General features: G+C 48.7%; 1 protein-coding gene across 6 annotated transcripts; it reads left to right on the forward strand.

Moving 5' to 3' along the window:
- The first annotated feature begins 27 nt into the window (after positions 1-27).
- DRC7 (dynein regulatory complex subunit 7) lies at positions 28-15889 on the forward strand. 6 transcript variants are annotated; one of them, XM_074583477.1, is made up of 18 exons: positions 28-187; positions 1901-2052; positions 2471-2630; positions 3495-3620; positions 4822-5016; positions 5353-5505; positions 5827-6045; positions 6476-6604; positions 7542-7617; positions 8107-8235; positions 9070-9198; positions 9840-10066; positions 11004-11219; positions 12304-12414; positions 13550-13660; positions 14709-14900; positions 15405-15544; positions 15687-15889. In XM_074583477.1, exons 2-18 carry the CDS (start codon positions 1919-1921, stop codon positions 15775-15777), a joined length of 2538 nt encoding a protein of 845 aa, XP_074439578.1. In that variant the 5' UTR covers positions 28-187; positions 1901-1918; the 3' UTR covers positions 15778-15889. The 6 variants fall into 6 exon arrangements, with proteins under 6 accessions (XP_074439578.1, XP_074439577.1, XP_074439581.1 ...); XM_074583476.1 differs by having other exon boundaries at positions 34-187; positions 7545-7617; positions 14706-14900; XM_074583480.1 differs by having other exon boundaries at positions 34-187; positions 7545-7617.
- Positions 15890-16846: the final 957 nt, after the last annotated feature.

The raw sequence follows: 16846 nt of genomic DNA on the forward strand, positions 1-16846 counted from the left end.
AAGGCAGCGCAGCCCGCAGGCTGAGAAAGCAACAAAGGAAAAGGATGAGGAATGTGTGTGTGTGTGGTGGGGCTGTGGTTTGGTGGTTGTGTTTTTTTTGGTTTTTTTAAGAGGGTGAAACTTGTGAGTTTAACAGCAGCCTCGCGGCCTCTGAGGGGTTGGTGGCAAAGCTGTCCTGCCTGGCAAGGTTTGTCCACTTCCCCCTCATTTCACCCAAAAATCTGGATATAGGGGACTGCCACCAGAAACGTGCCTTCTCCAGGCGGCTGTCGGGAGCCTTCAGCCTTCTGAGACGCTCGGGCCAGTGGTGAGGGGGTGCGGGATGGCCACCTGTGGAGCCCCTGGCTTCGGGGGTTGCCTGCGGCCCGCCCGGGGTGGCGGGAGGCCTGGGGGGTGCCTGAGGGCAGGCCCGGGGAGGCTCTGGGAGAGGGCGGGGTAGGCCCCGGGGTAGGCCGGGGGCAGGCCCCGGGGGGAGGCGCGGGAGGGGCCGCACACCCCGCCAGGGCACAGGCCGCCCCGTGCGGCGGGCGTTGCCATGGTGCGCGGGCTCGGCGGCGGCGAGGCGGCGGCGGCGAGGCGGCGGCGGTGAGGCCGGGGGAAGCGGCGGGGAGGCGGCGAGCGAGCGGGCGGGCGGGCGGGCAGGCAGGGGAGCAGCAGCCGGAGCTTGGCTGTCCTCGGGGCCGCGGGGCTGAAGGGGCGGCGAGGCGGGGGGGAAGGCTGTCGGGGTGGTGCAGAGGCCGGGGAGCAGCGCCGGGCCCCGGGACGCCCCCGTCCCGCCGCCCCCTGCTCCCTTCCGCGAGCAAGGTCTGTGCCTCCTTCGTGCTGTCTGCTCCTCAGGAGGTCAGCCTGACCTCAAGGAGGGGGAAGAAGACAGCCCCCAACCTCCGTGAGATGTAAATAAATAATATAAACAGCCCTCTGTCCTTGGAGGCTGCTGACTCCGCTGCAAAACATCCCCTTCCCTTCAAGGTCCCTGAGCGGCCGGCCAGGCTCAGAGCAGGCCAGATGGCACGGGCCATCGGCAGGTGCCCAGCGATGTTCGGAGCTGCTTCCCAGCCAGTAGCACCCCGGGCAGGGTGGAGGAAGCAGCATTTACACGGAGAGGCTGCACCATGATCCGAGACTGGACGTGGGGGTGTGCTGTGCCACACCAAGCCAGGCTTCCCCGGTTCTGCCATCTCGCCACGCTCGGGGGGGGAGGCAGGAACATGCAGCCACTTATTTACCAAGCCTCAGCCATGTTTACAGACTAAATTTGAGGAGGTGATTCTGCCCCTCTACTCCGCTGTGGTAAGAGCCCACCTGGAGTACTGCCTCGAGCTCTGGGGCACCCAACATCAGAAGGACACAGACCTGTCAGAGTGGGTCCAGAGGAGGCCACGAAGATGCTCCAAGGACTGGAGCCCCTCTGCTGTGAGGACAGGCTGAGAGAGTTGGGGGTTTCAGCCTGGAGAAGAGAAGGCTCCGAGGAGAGCTTAGAGCCCCTTCCAGTCCCTAAAGGGGCTCCAGGAAAGCTGGGGAGGGACTCTGGATCAGGGAGGGAAGTGATAGTATGAGGGGAAATGGTTTTAAACTGAAAGAGGGGAGATTTAGATTAGATTTTAGGAAGAAATTCTTTGCTGTGAGGGTGGTGAGCCCCTGGCCCAGGTTGCCCAGAGAAGCTGTGGCTGCCCCATCCCTGGAGGTGTTCAAGGCCAGGCTGGACGGGGCTTGGAGCAACGTGGTCTGGTGGGAGGTGTCCCTGCCCAGGGCAGGGGGTGGCACTGGGTGGGCTTTAAGGTCCCTTCCAACCCAAACCATTCTTGATTCTAAATCACTGCGGCCAGAGTGCAAGTGTTTCTGTGTTGCTGTGTATCCAGGTCCCACCCCTGAATTCACACTGGTGTGTACATTTCTGCAGTGCCCAGGAGGAGGCAGAATGGAGGTCCTGGAGGAGAAGGAGGAAGAGGAGCAAAGAGAAGAAGAGCTGAAGGCTTTGGAGATCAGTGATAACCTCCAGGACGTAGAAACAAAGGTGTCCGTGGAGCAAGTCTGCGTCCCAAGTGATGTACCGTAAGTGTACTTGTTGGGATGAGCAGAGTTGGTCCCTGTGGGGCCCACGGGGAGATTGCACATGTGGTCCCCTGGAACAGGGAGGGGAATGAGCGAGTTTCACGTGCCCAGTGTGTTTGTCCAAGAGTGGGCACGTGTGAGTACAACAAGTTAACTCCCTGCATTGTACATTCATTTGCTGCTGTATCATGACACTATATAAAGACGCCTGAGCCTCTGGGTATATGTCAGCTTGCCATCACTCCAAAGAAGCTTGGTGATGTCAAAATCATATCCTTGGATATGATCCCCATTTTTTCCCTGGGAAACAGGGAGCCCCTGCTGTGTTTTGATAGCAGGTCATCTTGCCCGAATTGCTCCCAGCTTATTACCTGTGTCTCTCTGCCTCCTTCTGCCCTGGAAATGATTTTGACTGGAGCTCCACTGACATGTCCCAGTTACCATCCTCGTACAAGACAAACTCCCTGAAGGAAAAGAAGCTGCTGCACATTGCTGACCATTTCCTCCAGCAGTACGCTCACCTCTGCCCTGACCGCAAGCCGCTCTTCCTCCACCGGGTCAACGAGTGTGGTGTGGAGGTACGGGGTGGTGTGGGGCTGGGCCATCGTGCAGGGAGCACTTGGCTCCCATAGTGCGGAATGCTGGGGAAGGACAGCAGCCCTTCGTGCCCTCCCTCCTGGCCAGAGGGAATGGGAACCCGCTTGCTGTGCCCACAGCACCCTGAGCAGGCACACAGCACCCTGGGAACACCGCAGCTGTCCAAATCCACAAGCACGTTGTACCATACACAGATGATATAGGCCGCAGGCAGTTCACAGCCCTGCAGCGTGATGCTTAGGAAACAGGAGAGACCACAGAAACATAAAGAAAACTAAAAGAAACAAATGGAATAGTTAAGGCTCGGGCTCAGTGACAGATACGGAGTCTGGATCCATAAGTAGGTCTTATTCCAAACTTCCCAGAAGTTACAGGGAAGGAAGTAAATGTGGAAGTTTGTGGTCTGGTTTTGTTTAGGACTGGGCCCAAGCTGCACAACTTTTGTCTAGTTCTGGACCTGGTGGCTCCCCTGGGCAACTAGAATTGCTACTTTGGACCAGCTTTCCCCAACCTTTATTGTATCATTAACATGCAAGGCAAAAAATGCTGGAGGATGTAAAAGCTGTAAAGGGCAGTAGCTATTTGTCTTGCTTGAAAACCAAGAGAACCGTCTGTAATGTGTCTGAGATCAGCTTGAAGTTTTAGCAACAGACAAGCAGACGGCCTCTTGGCCTCATGCAATTTCCATCTCAGAACAGATGAGGAGGGTTACTGATGCTGTAGATATGCTCTAGGGAGGTCCTGAATGTGAGCTGCAACATCCAGGGATGGTCTGAGGATGGCTTTGGACAGTAGACTCTGGCAGGCACCTGTTGGCTAACCAAAGTCCTCTTGTTGCCCTACAGAAGTTTGTGAGCACAACGGTGAGGCCAACTCTGCTGCCTTACGCAGAGCTGTACCACTGGGATGGCTGTGCCAGCTTCGTCTCTGATTACCTCACCATGGAGCCCCTCGAGTCCCCTATCACACCGGTAAGAAAGGGGCTGCAGTCCCGTCTGAAACAGCCCCATGACAGAGGTGACAGAAGGGCCTCTCAGCAGGACACAATGTGGAAACCCTAGTGGCTGGGATTGCAAAGGTCTTTGACCCCTCACATCATCGCCTCATTACTTAGGTAACCCCCTGATTTTCCCAGGCCCTGTGCACTCTGTTTGGACCGGTAATCCCAGTACAGTGCAGTGTTGTACCTGTCAAGCAATTAAGCACCATTTCTACAAGATCGAGCCTGACCTTGCTCTCAGTCATCCGAGATGACCAGCTGGTCTGCTGTGGGTTGCAATGGCAGACAAGCTTCCCCTCCAAAGACCAAGAGACCCTGGAACAAAGGAGCATATTAAGTCCAGGGGACAGTGCTTGACCTCAGTCTTTAGGGGCTTTAGACATATCTGTCCCAATTTTGGGGATATTTTGGGGTGGCTGAAGGGAAGATTTCTAGGCTGGCCAAAAGGGATGATGCCAGACGTAGGGCAAGTTCTTGGCTGATGTGAATCAGCTAAGGCAAAGGGAGCGCGCTCTTTGCTAACAAGGACTGCTGACGCCCTGCAGAGTGCCCCAAACAATCTACACCAGCTTCAAGCTGGCCGAGTGTGTCCCAAGAATCCCAGGGTCTCAAGAGGAACTCTGGCACTTTGTGACCACAGAGAATGTATCTCCATTTAGCAGATGGAGACTGCTTTGATTACCTAAGGTGATGTTTGAGATCTGGGAGTAGACTGTCTATGTAGAACCTCTCTGTATGCAGTATGTGCAGATTGATCCCTTTGCTTGGTCACTGGTGAGGGCCAGAAGGGAATATGTTCCCTCCTTTGAACTATAACTTATGGGTCTTTTGCTTTGAAATGCTGCAGACAGACCAGCTAGAGATGTAGGTAAGCCCCACTCCAGAGTTGTGGCTAGCATTAGATTTTCAGCAGTTTGACAAGCTTGTCCCGCCCATCTCTCCCCATAGTTAAATTTGTCACCAGATTTGGGGTCAGAATTTCCCCAGATCGCTTTGGAGGGGACTTTTGGGGTCTGCGGCTTACATAGGAATTTTATGTAACAGATTCCCTATGAGTGCAGAGCCCGGGGATATGGGCAAAGCTCTCTCTCTCTCTCTCTCTTGCTCTCTGCCTGGTGTGTGCTTCAGCTTCACAAGACAAGCACTGAGAAGGCGCATCTCTCTTTTTCAAGCCCAGTTCACTCTATTCCCCAACCACCATCCTGAAATACCAGCGAGGGAACTGCTTTGACTTCAGCGTGCTGCTGTGCTCCATGCTGATTGGGGCCGGGTATGATGCCTACTGCGTGCACGGGTATGCCACCCGTGAGATATGCACCCTGGACGAGACTCTAGAACTGTGCCCACTGCTCAGGAAGCCACAGGAGGTGAGACCTGCGATGAGCGAGCAGGGGGGAGCCCGGCATTGCATGCTCGGCCTGTTTGCTTCCACCGAGCTCCAGGGTTGAGCTAGGGGGAGCGGCTTCAGGTCAACACTGGGTTTCAGTCTGTACTGAGCAGGGACCTCACTAAAGGGATCTTTTGAGTGATTTTCCACAATTAGATAAGAGGCCTCTCTGGCTTCACTGAATTTGTGCTCACCAGGTCCAATACTGCAAACTGCCAAGGGTTGGGGACCGGGAGGTACCTGTAAGCCATACATTTTCTCCCTTCTCTTGATCTCCGCTGGGTTTCACAGCACAACCCTACTTTTCTGGAGGCAGGTACCAAAAGAGGGGATGAAGAAGTCCAACAAGTATAGAGTTAAGCCCCCACCAGACCTGCAGAGCAAGTTTGAGCTTCAGCAGGAGGCCAAGAAGAAGGCAGAAACTGAAGCTGCTCCAAAGAACAAAGAAAGAGAAGAGGAGAAGGTTACGGTGAGTTAGTGAGGTCCACCTCACTGTGAACTCCAGGAGCAAGAGCTGAGACGCAGGTAGTGGCTGACCAAAGAAAGGAGGTCACCACCCTCTGCCATGAAGTATAACACAACCCCGATCGTGGCCATGACCATTTGGCCTCTGGGAACACAGTGTGTGCTGGCACAGGAATAGGTACCGGGTATGTACTACATCACTCTTCTGAAGAGTGTTAAGGGCCTGCAGATCTTTAGAAGTGGGCAGAGGAATAAGATTGCCCTCGGTTTGGACTAAAGTGGCGATAAAATGGCAATAATTACTGCTCTCTCCTCTGCGCTACAGGAAGTGGAAAAGCCTGAGCATGACCCTTTGCATGGCTTACGTGTGCACGCATGGGTTTTGGTTCTGTCTGGGAAGAAGGATGTTCCCGAGACCTTCTTCATCAACCCCTTCACGGGAAACAGCCACAGCACCATGGATGAGTGCTTCCTTGGGATCGAGAGTGTCTGGAACCACAAGAACTACTGGGTGAACATGCAGGACTGCCGGAATGGCTGCAAGGTAACAAGCCCTTAAGCACCCTGTGCCTGGGAGGGACAGTTGGGCTAACCTGAGTCCTGGGGAAGTCCAAGATCAGTGGTGATCCCAGTTTCCACTTACCATTCCCTGGGTTGGCTCTGGGTTAGATCAGCTTGACCTTGGGGCCATGTATGCCTGCATTTCCAGCAACTTCCTCTCATCTGTGGCAGAGGCACCATGAGAAAAGGGGTCTGCACGCCTCTAGGCACGGGGGCAGTTTTTGGGGCCCCACCAGCCAGCCAAGGGTCTGATGAACCAACCTCACTGAGATCCAGAGTCTGTCTAGAGTCCTTTAACTCTCTGACACCCAGTCAGGTTTAGAGCACCACAGACATGCAGGAGCAGCATTCAGTTTAGTGTCAGGCCCTTGAGACTGCCCTGTAGTTAAGTGGCTTTCTTCTATATGGCCTAGGATCTCATCTTTGACTTGAGTGACACTATCCGCTGGGAAATTATGCTTTCGGGGAGCAGCAAGCCTCTTCAGCTGCTCTCAGATGCTGAGGAGGAAAAGGAGTTCGCGGACAAGGAGACGGATGATACGGTGAGTGACCCAAATGGTGGCTCTTGCGCTGTGGGGATGCTGTATGGAACTGGTGTGTTCAGAGGCCTGCCCATGTCTGCCTGCCTGCTGCCCTCTCCGGGTCAGATCACTATTGGTCTAGTGAAGCTTTGGTTGGCACTTCAGATTCTTTCTCAATCTTGGAATAGTTGTGATGCTTTTTGAAGCAGGACTCCAGGTGGTACTCCTGGTGTCCTAAGTGGCTAGGGATCTCTGTAGGCCTCCGGTGCCTTGACCTTTGGGATGAAATAATTTAAAAAAAATCCAAACTGAAATTTTTCTGGACACGCTTTTTCTGCTGGTCAGCACCCTGCTCTCCTGGGTGCTAGGTGGAGTTGCCAGCCAGATGTAGAAATAATGTATGTATTCTAATAAACCAAAATATGCTGTGTACTGGAAGCAAAACATGGTATATTGTCCTGGTGGGAGAACACAGCATGATAAAGCAGGCATTGCACCAGCACAGTGGGACGCAGGAACGCCAGTAACAGTATGTTCCGTCCTGTTATCTATCCTTCTCAGCCCACGCCTGTAACCAGGGAGCAAAGCGCCTTCCACAGTCTACATAAAACAAGGCGGTCATTAGTTTGAATGACGATTGTCCCATTCATCCCCTATCCAGCATGAGCATTAGCCAGGAGAAGATAATTTCATTAGCTTGAGTAGGGGTATGCTAGTGAGAGTGTGGGAATGCAATAAAACACTCCTTCCATGTAAAACTGCAGTGTGCTGCTTGCCTCTGTCCTCAGGCCGCATGTGACCGACACCGCCCTGGTAACTGTGCCACTGTGTTCCCCAGGACCAGCGCAGCCTCGCACTAACTGAGCTCTGATGGCTGCACCGCATTCTTTAGAACCAAAATGCCTCCTGGCGCAGTAAGAGAAGCTGCCAAAAATGCAAATCTCTGCTTCTCTTTCAGCAGGAAAAGGAGGAGGAAGACATGAGTTTTGACATGCCACCATCGTGGGTAGCCCCAATTCAGATATATCCCAGAGGTACGTGTTCTTCCCATGGCTTTTGCTTGCCCCCAGCTAACCTTTTAGTGGATCTGGGGCATTTGTTTGTCTCACTCGAGTTCTCCCTTCAGAAGCGAAGTGCAGTAGATGAAGGCAGCACCAGCTATTGGTTCGAATGCCTGCCCCCACTGCATTGTCTCATCTCCCTGCATGCACACACACACACACACCCACCCACGGTGTTTTCCTGCTAGCTGAATAATTTTACCTGGGATGGACTTTCTGTTACCGCTGTGCACAAGGGACTTGCCCCTGCATTATCAAATATTTGCTTTGGGAGAGAAAAGAGTTATACTGTTGTAACATGAAAGCACAACAGGCAGGGTCTGAACAGCTTTATTGGCAGCTGAACACAATACATAAATGTGTGTTTTTTCTTAGACCATGGCTTTCTCCCTCTTGAATTCTTTTTCCTGGGGCTGAGTACAAGGGAGTCAATTTTTCTGACACCTCTTTTGCCCGCTGCAGAGTTTGAGACCCGCTGTTCCGAGGGGAGGAAGGTGATCCTGTACAAGAAAGCAAAACTGGAGAAATGGGCACCGTACCTGAATGGAAATGGGCTGGTGAAACGCCTCACCGTCTACGCAGACTTAGACTGTAAGAGGGATGAGGGAACACACTGGAATCACTTCACAAACACAGCCTGGGGTGTGCTGATGGGAAGGGGGAGGCAATCACTCTCTGCCAGTCGCTCTTCTGCTTTCTCATCCTCCTTTCACTTTTTGTGGGGGACAGCTTCATCATGCTTGCTGTCTGTCAAGCCCCAGAACTTTCCAGCATTGAGAGGGGTTCCTGCAAGAGTTTGAATCCGTTTTACACCCCAATGGTGAGGCTGTTCAGTGTCGCAGGTCAGCTGCTTGGATTGTCAGTCTTCAGGGAAATGGAAGCCTGGTTTGATCCAACAGTATCGCTGTTCTCATTGGTGTCAACAGGAGCCATCAAAAGGGGCAGCTATGGACTGTGGATATTTCTGTACTCTAAAGCATTATTCTTCAACAGCTGGTCCAAGAAACTGTGCAGATTCCTAACTGGACGTACAGTGTCCTGCCCTTAGCCCTCTTGGACAGCGTAATGTCCCCGTCTCATTTCTCTTCACTCCCGACACTATCATTAAATACTTGGGCTGGAATTTCTCTCCCCTAACTGTAGCCATTCGTTGTGCCACCTTCTCCCCCTGAGCTGATTACTTTAGTTCTTGCTGATGGGAGAGGAATAAACCTTCTTAAGGCATAATTCATTTACTCAAAAATAGATTAGGATTCATCTACGAAATGCCCCTGGACACAGTGCCAGTCCCAGCGACTATCTGATGTCTCCTTTGGCTGCAGCAGGAGCATGGGGTGCTTGTGCAGACACTGAGAGCTCATCAGATGAACCTTAGCACCTCCAACAGGGTGACGTAAGGTTGTGAAACGCTTTGTCTCCTGCCAGGTACTGAAGTGGTGGAGGTGAGGGAGTGGTTCAAAAACCGAGAAGACATGTTGGATATGAGAGAAGTGAATAAACAGACACAGCTGACCACAGATTACTTCAGCCCAGGACACCTCCTCAGTCTTAAAGGTATTCCAGCTCATCTGGGCAGCCTCTGCAGCCTCTGGGACTTTACGTGAATCCCTTCTAGCAGTGGCAAAAGCCCAAAGTTGGGGGGGCTGCAAACTTGTGGGATGAATCACCTAGATAAATAATAGGGTCTCCAGTGGAGAGTAGGGAATTGGGTTGTTGGCTTCCATTCCTGGACAGTGCTCCCCGCCAGCAAAACAAGAAAAATACGTACCTATCACATATATAAGGTAATATAATTTACTTTTACTAGTAGAGGTGATTGATAGAAGTAGAAACTTTTTCCTTAGGATTATGTTTGGTCTCTCAGTGTTGTGCATGTGGGGGACAGAAAGTCCTGCATCAGGTCTGTCGCTAAAGCAGCATTTCACCCTGGTTTGGGAAGAGCAGGATCCAGGCTGCACTCCCTCACTACTGCCTTATGGTTGTAAGGAAGGCAGTGGCCCTGCAGAGCTGTCCTGCTGTCCTTAGGCCATGGAATATTGGTACACAGCAGTGAGAATATTCCCTTCTTACGCTCTTAACGTGCATTTGGTTTATTGGCTGCTGAAGAAAATGAGGCTTCCTCTGGACACACTTGTGTTCGCCGTGTTATGGTTGCTAACTCTGAAAACATACGTGATCTTGCTTTATGTCCTTAGCTTACACCTATACGTCCCTGGAACCAGAGACTGAATACACAATGGAGTTTTACAATGAGGCACGAGTCGATGGCCTCCAGAAACGTGTTGAAACTGCTAATGAGATGACGGAGTACTTCGCGGGGCGGGATGACTTCCTGCACGTCCGGTACATGGAGTTTGGCAAAAGAGGAAAGAAAATACACTTGGTTGGCACCAGAACTGACATTAACTCCCGGCCTATAGTGGTACGGCCAAGGCAGGAACAGAAAAATATCTGTTGCTGTGATATTTCTACTACGCAAAACATAGTGCCTAGGGCTTTACGTTCATTTTCAGCGGGCACAGCCAAGGCAAAAGTCCAGATGGGATGTCCAAGCCTTGTTCAGCTGCTGTGTCTCACAGTTGCTTGCCTGACAGAGCGCTACAGTGTGACCAGTTGTCACAAACTGCATTGAGCAGCTAGAATGACACTAGGAAACTAAGACTTGGAAAGTGTGTGTCAGAGGGAAGAAAAAAAGCTTGACTGGGATTTTGGAATGAAATTTTTGCAGGATTCAAAGCTAGTCAAATGATTCCATGTTCTGACTCCAAGCTAGTAACGTTTTAGGTTCCTGATGAAGTATCCCATCACTCTGATTTGTTACAAGCAGGTAATCTACCTCTTCCTCTAGTCAGGTCTGATTTGGAGAACAGAAGAGGGAGGAAATCTGACAACTGGCAGTATGGCTCAGACACTCCGCCTGCCAGGACAGAGCCCTGCAGTGGCCTGCCTTTGGAGCAGCGCCCAGCATGCTCCTTTTTCCTTCCCTATGTTGGTTAATGTAGGACACTTTGTTGTGCTCCAAAATACCTTGCTTCCTGCAGTTCCCTCAGGCAGGAATGCATCCCAAGCTAACTTTGAGCTTGGAGAGCATACTCAGCTCCACAAATTGGAGACTTCTGTATTGCTTTAGGCAGCTTTGGGCTTTTTTTCTAAGGCACAGGAAAGAACAGTAGGACCATGGGCCAAGAGATGCCATCATAGTCCATGCAGAAAAGCCCAATTTTTACCTTTTTTTTTTTTTAACCAACTTTTTATTGTTGGTATTTATTTATTTATTTATTTTACCCAACTCTGCAAATCTTGCCAGTTTTCTGTGTTGTCTAACCAGCTTCCATCTCTTTCTCTTCACCCCTCATTAGCAAATCAAGGAGTGTTTCCACAGAAACCCAGAAGAGCCTGCTGATGAAGATGTAGCGGAACGTATCTTTCTGATCAGAGAGGACATGATCCAACTGACATATCACCTCAAGGATAAATATATTACTGCCTCAAAGAAGGATTTTTTCAAAGCGGCAGAGGGGGATAGGAAAGGAAATGAAATCGTCATGGCCCCAGAAATGTGCATCACGTATCAGGTATGGAGAAAAACTACTTATATTTTGAAGTTTTTCTACATTACAAGACACGAAGGGAAGGTGAAATGTCAGTGGGAGAACTACAAGCATGACAAATCCCACGCTCCATCTGCCCCCCTTCCTCACAGATAGCCTCCAGGCTGACAACAGGAATGCCCCTAGAGGTGCGCTACCATGCTGGAAGTGACGGGGCGACGGGGCATGCAGGGTGTAGTGTAGCGTGAAAGGCCTGCTCTAGCCGTGCCTGAGGTCATCTTCCCAGACTTGGTCATCAGGCAGTGTAGATACAGCCACTGGGATCTTGCACGATGCTGGTTCAGCAGCTGTTGGGCTCAATCCCGTGGATTCATGGCAGGGAAGCTGAAATTTCCTCTGCCATTCTCTCTTGAAGATGAGACAACAGCAGAGAAGCAGACATCCTGGCTTCTAGCTCCAGTTCTGCCATGGACTTCTTGGGTCACATCGTTGCATAAATGTCCCAGAGCTTACCCTGCAGACGCACAGCAAGATGCTGAGGCATAATGCATTGCTGATAGATAGCTAGCCTTAAATAAAAGATACTCCAAAAAAAGTGGAGTGCTGTCCTTAAGCCAAATTCTGTCATCTGGGGCTGGGAGGTCACTCTACTAATATCATTGATGTGAGTCTGTAACCAGGGCCAGCAGCCTGCTAGTAAATTCTGCAGTGATGCTGCACAATTAGGAAAATCAAAGAAAGATTGCAAATAGAGGATTTTTTTAATGTTATGCATGTTTTATTAAAGTTTCTATTTTCCACTGGAGAGAACATGTAGGACGCAATTGCTGGAGTGCCATCCTTTCATCTCTAACCCTGCCAAACCGGTTCCAACCAAGTAACAGCAGCATCAGCGAAATGCAACATGTGCCATCTGGCTCACATTACTGATGGACTCAAAACTGAAATGAAGTCTAATAAACTGTTGACCGTGGGCTAGATGTTTCAATGGTGGAAATTGGTGCCACTGTATTGACCGTAGCAGAACTGTGCCAGTTTCTGTTAGCAGAGCACCTGGTTCCGTGAACTGGAGAGCGCTACTGGCTTTCACTAGCTTATCTGCTTCCAGGCGGGGTCCTCTGAGAAAGAAGAGAAGCTGCTCCATCTGTACGAACTGTTGCTGGAGCTAACGGCGGAAGAGAAGCAGCTGAAGCAACAAGTCCGGCAGTCTGAAGCTGAGGTACCAGCGAGGTGTCCACGCCATTGTCAAAGTTGGTCAGGCATGGAAACGGTTTCAGCTGACTAGTTGCCAAAGCACCCTCAGCGTAAACCGCGATTCAAAATAATACTCTGGTGTCACAAAGCTGGTTTCCATGCTGAAATATCAAGCTTGGAACCCAGTCATTGTGCAGCAAAGATGTAGCTTAAATATATTTCTGGCGAGTCGTGCACTTTCTAGTACCTGCCCTTGCTCTTCATTCTCTGGGAGGAAGATGGTTTCGGAGAGCAAATCACAGCATATGAATTGGGGCATCTAGGAACGTACCTGCCTTTTGCCTGGGAAGGAGAACAAAAAGAAAGGGTATTGTATGTAATGTCATATCTAGTTGCTAGGCATTTCCAGGAAGCCCTATCCAAAATACCAAAGTGACTTTTTGTGGCAGCAACTGTAGAGAAATACTTCATAAAATACATTGCTTGTATTGCTAATCACACTGTGACCGGTGTAACAAATCCATGTTCTTGGAAGTCTTTGTAATTACTTCATGATAAATACAACCATCCTAGCAGATGGAGGCAAAGCGATTGGATTTTATTTTTTTAAAATGTTTTCGTGAGGAAGAGGAACTCCTGAAGGAGCTGGAGAGGGAATGCTCAACTATATTAGCACAGACTACTAGCAATAATTAAGAACAAGATTGCAAAAGTCGCCCCCCCCCCCTTTTTTTTTTTTCAGAAATTTGAAGCTAGTTCACTGTGACCTCATGAACTACCTTGCCAAATTTCACAGTCTCGATGTATTAACGGACAAAATATTCATATTGCTTGTGCTGTATATCCTGTTAAGACAAAAAAATAAGCCAAAGCTCTCAGCATAATTTCAAAAGTAGTGGCAAGACTATGACTCCAGATGAGCTTTTTGAACAGATAATATCAATAATTGTGTTCAAGAATTTCATACGGAGCAGCAACCTAAAAATAAGACCACTACTGGCTTGATCTGTCAGCAGGATATGAACATATTTGTATATATCTTCTATATTTAACCTTATGCTACAGTTCTTGTATGCAGCATCCGCTGTTAGCAGGTCAAGCATGTAAAAGCACTGTCGTTTTTTCAGACAGCTGAGGGTCTTTTTTCTGATTTTTGGAAGGCGTTAAAGATTTTGAAGATCCGTGAGAATGAAGAAACTAATGTTAAATTGACGGTTTCGATTTATAATACGGAGAGGAATGAAAAGAGAAGACAACAGTATGAAGCCATGGTAGGTACTCTGGGTTAATCCCAATATTTATTACATGTACACAAAGAAATCCAGAGCAAGCTTTTGCTGTCTGAGGAATTATCTCTGAAGAGCTGTTTGTATCATTAAAATATACTGGGTCAAGTCCCTGGCAGGTGTAAGTCAGCACAGCTTCATTTGACTTCCCATGAAAACATAACACGATCACACTGTGACCGTCTGACTTTCTGCAAAAACTCGCGTTACCAAGAAAGATTACTGTTTTACTTTGTTTAGTTAATAAAGAAAATAATTAACAAGGATTAGTTGATAATAGGGATGATGGAGGGAGTATGATAATGGATTCCAAGCTGCATGTTTGTAGCCAGGGCTTATTTTATTAGGCAAATACACGCTGTGTGTGATACGAATCGGTTATTTTCTTGGTTTTGACTATTGCTTGCAAAGCCAATTTTGTTCCAGGATCTCTGTTGAGGAATTAATACCTTACGAATGTTATGGACAAATACAAAAAGATTCAATAATAATGACTTAATTTTTCAAGATCTCCAAGATGATTCTTGTAAATTATTTTTAGACTGAGCTTTCCTGAATAGAGAGGTTATAAAAGGTGATGTTAGGTTTTACATGCCAAACTTCTGGCGTGAAACACAAGCAGGGGCAAAGATCCACGAACCAGCTGTTTGCCAGCCGACAAGCTGGTATCACGCAAAATACCCTGTCCTGATCTATTTCCGCCCAAATATAAATGCATTTTGTAGAACCTTTCTTGCACCTCGGTGGATAACACGTAAGAGATGTCTCTACAATCAAGGAAATTGGGAGAAATGTTAAAAAGGTCAATAGAAAATAAACTACAGAATAAAACCCGCATTGGGAAAGGGCCGGGGTGCAAAGCTAATGCAAAGCTACAGTCATTTTGATCAACCTGTAGGAAAAAGAAACATTATTTCCTTTGTGGGGGTGGGGGAGGAGTTTTGGGCTTTGCTTTTATTTTGCCTTATCACAGGGTGTTTGGGGAAGCAGGGGAATGGGACTGTGACTCTCTCTGTCCTTTTCTCTCCAGAAGAACACAACGGAGGATGAGCTCTGGGGTCGAGGGGAACAGGATCTGGATTACCTGGAACCTTTTCTTATTCAAGTAGGCCACAGAGAGAAGATGACCAAGGGACAGGCCCTGCGTGTCAGAGATGACTGCCTGACTGATTTAAAGCATCGTCTCATTAATAAAGCTAACATCATCCAGGCTCGCTTGGAAAAGGTATTCCCAGCCATGCTCCAGGGTGTGCATGTTACTGGAGTCTCTTCTGTACTGGCAGGAGGGTAACACGCATCTCTGACAGCAAGCAAGAAACAAACCTCCTTTGATTACTTCAAGAGAGCCATCAACATGCCTGTGTGTATATATATATGTATTTTTTTTTTTCATTAGCATGTGAGATCAAAGAACAAAATAGCTCCTGGGTGAAATTTAGTCCCTATCCCAATTGGAGCTGATTTAGTTCTCCAAGTGCTTCTTAACTACAGTGAGGCAACGCATTTGGGTTTTGCTGCCTCTTGCTGTTCCACATGTTTTGATTCCCCTTGTTTTCTTGTTCTGTGAGACCTCATCTCAGACTTATTGCCTCCCCTGAAAATAAACCAGCTCTGATTTGTGGTTTCCTTCATCTCAGCTCCCTGAACTTCTGAGTTGCGTTTTTGTGTCCCTTAGCTCCTCGCTCTCCTCGGGATTACCCTGACTTCTGGTTGCTCACTCCCCCAACAGGCGGCGGAAGAACTGCAGAAGAAGGACCAGTGGTTTCAGCAAAACCAGAATCGGCTCAGTGCAGAGGAGAAGGATGACTTCCTCGCCCGTCGCTCTGAAACCACGTTCCATATCCAGATTCTAGCACTGAGGCTTAACAGGTACTGGGAACGACTGCTTGGGTAGTGCCCAGGGGAGGTCTGTCGCTGAGCCCGCCGGGACTCGGCATTGCAGCTGTCCTGTAAAATGTTCCACTCTGTGTCCCGCTGCAGTTTACCTCTGATATTGCCCTTCTTGTTCTAGGGAAAAGCAGACAGCACCACAGAAATACCTTGCTCTCGAAGAGAAGCTGCGCAGGGATCCTCGCCTGGCTGAGCACTTTGGTCATACCTGATTTCTTTATTCCTTCCACTGGAAATCAGTGCTGAAGCCTGTTAGAAGCAGCCTGAGAAAAAAACCATGGAGTTTTCCTACTTGACTGCAGTAAATCTTTCATTATCATCAGATTAATGGAGATTTTAATGGACTTTTAGCATTCCACTGTATTTTTCTTTCCCCTCTTTTGTTTTAAGGCCCATCTACAATTACGTCGATTGTCTTCTTGTGCAATTCCGTCATGTTTGAGACTGAAGTCTGAACGAGACCTTAGCTTTAAGGTCTGCCTCAGACATTGCTACAAATTACGCATGCTGTATCGCAGAGCTTTTCTTCCCCAAACCTGCTGACATCAGGAGCAGGATTATTTGGGAATACCGGTTCTTTTCCAACATAATATTTTAACAAATTTATCATTTAGTTTTATAAGTAGCACAAGCAAAGATTTTGAACTTATGACCTCATTTAGAGCTCTACAAAACTACAAAAACCCAGCAAAAACTAATACTCAAATTTACAAACTTTGGATTTTAACATCTTTATTTTTCTCTTTGAATATCTCCACTCGCTGTTCACAAACATTGGCAGACAGGGTAAAATGTCAAGAGGACTTCCAAATCCAAGAAATCTTAGGTAATTAAGTGTTTTGGTTGATAGGCATTCCCTGAGATCCGCAAATGGAAGTGAGAACGTGTATGCCATGCATTGGTATTTATGGAAGTCCCTGAACCTGCTAGGAAATAATTCCTGATGTCACCTATAGTGCATTAGGCACATGGACACCTATCGTGGTTCTACCTCCAGTTCCCAACAGCTACAGTCTTCAAGGAACAACCTTTAGTGATCACCTTCAATGACGACTATATTGATTGCAGCTGGGGTAAGGCAGAAACTACTTTGCTGTGATACAGCAGGGTAAGGGACATTACACCAGAAACACAGCACGACCCAGAGCCGATTAAATTTCTTATTTTATGGTAGCTGTCCATTTTAAATGCAATAGATACGCTAAAGGGCTTTTAAAGAGAACCACCCCCCTGACTGCCTATTTTATTGCAACGGAGTCATTTTCTTTTGTGTTGTTTCTG

Source organism: Larus michahellis, chromosome 4 (genome assembly GCF_964199755.1).
Source record: "Larus michahellis chromosome 4, bLarMic1.1, whole genome shotgun sequence".
NCBI classification, from domain to species: domain Eukaryota; kingdom Metazoa; phylum Chordata; class Aves; order Charadriiformes; family Laridae; genus Larus; species Larus michahellis.

Coding starts and splice junctions, on each gene's coding strand:
- DRC7 (XM_074583474.1), top strand. CDS start 536: ATGGTGCGCGGGCTCGGCGGCGGCGAGGCGGCGGCG. Junction 6,046..6,475: donor ACTGCCGGAATGGCTGCAAG/GTAACAAGCCCT, acceptor TATATGGCCTAG/GATCTCATCTTTGACTTGAG. Junction 9,199..9,839: donor ACACCTCCTCAGTCTTAAAG/GTATTCCAGCTC, acceptor TTATGTCCTTAG/CTTACACCTATACGTCCCTG.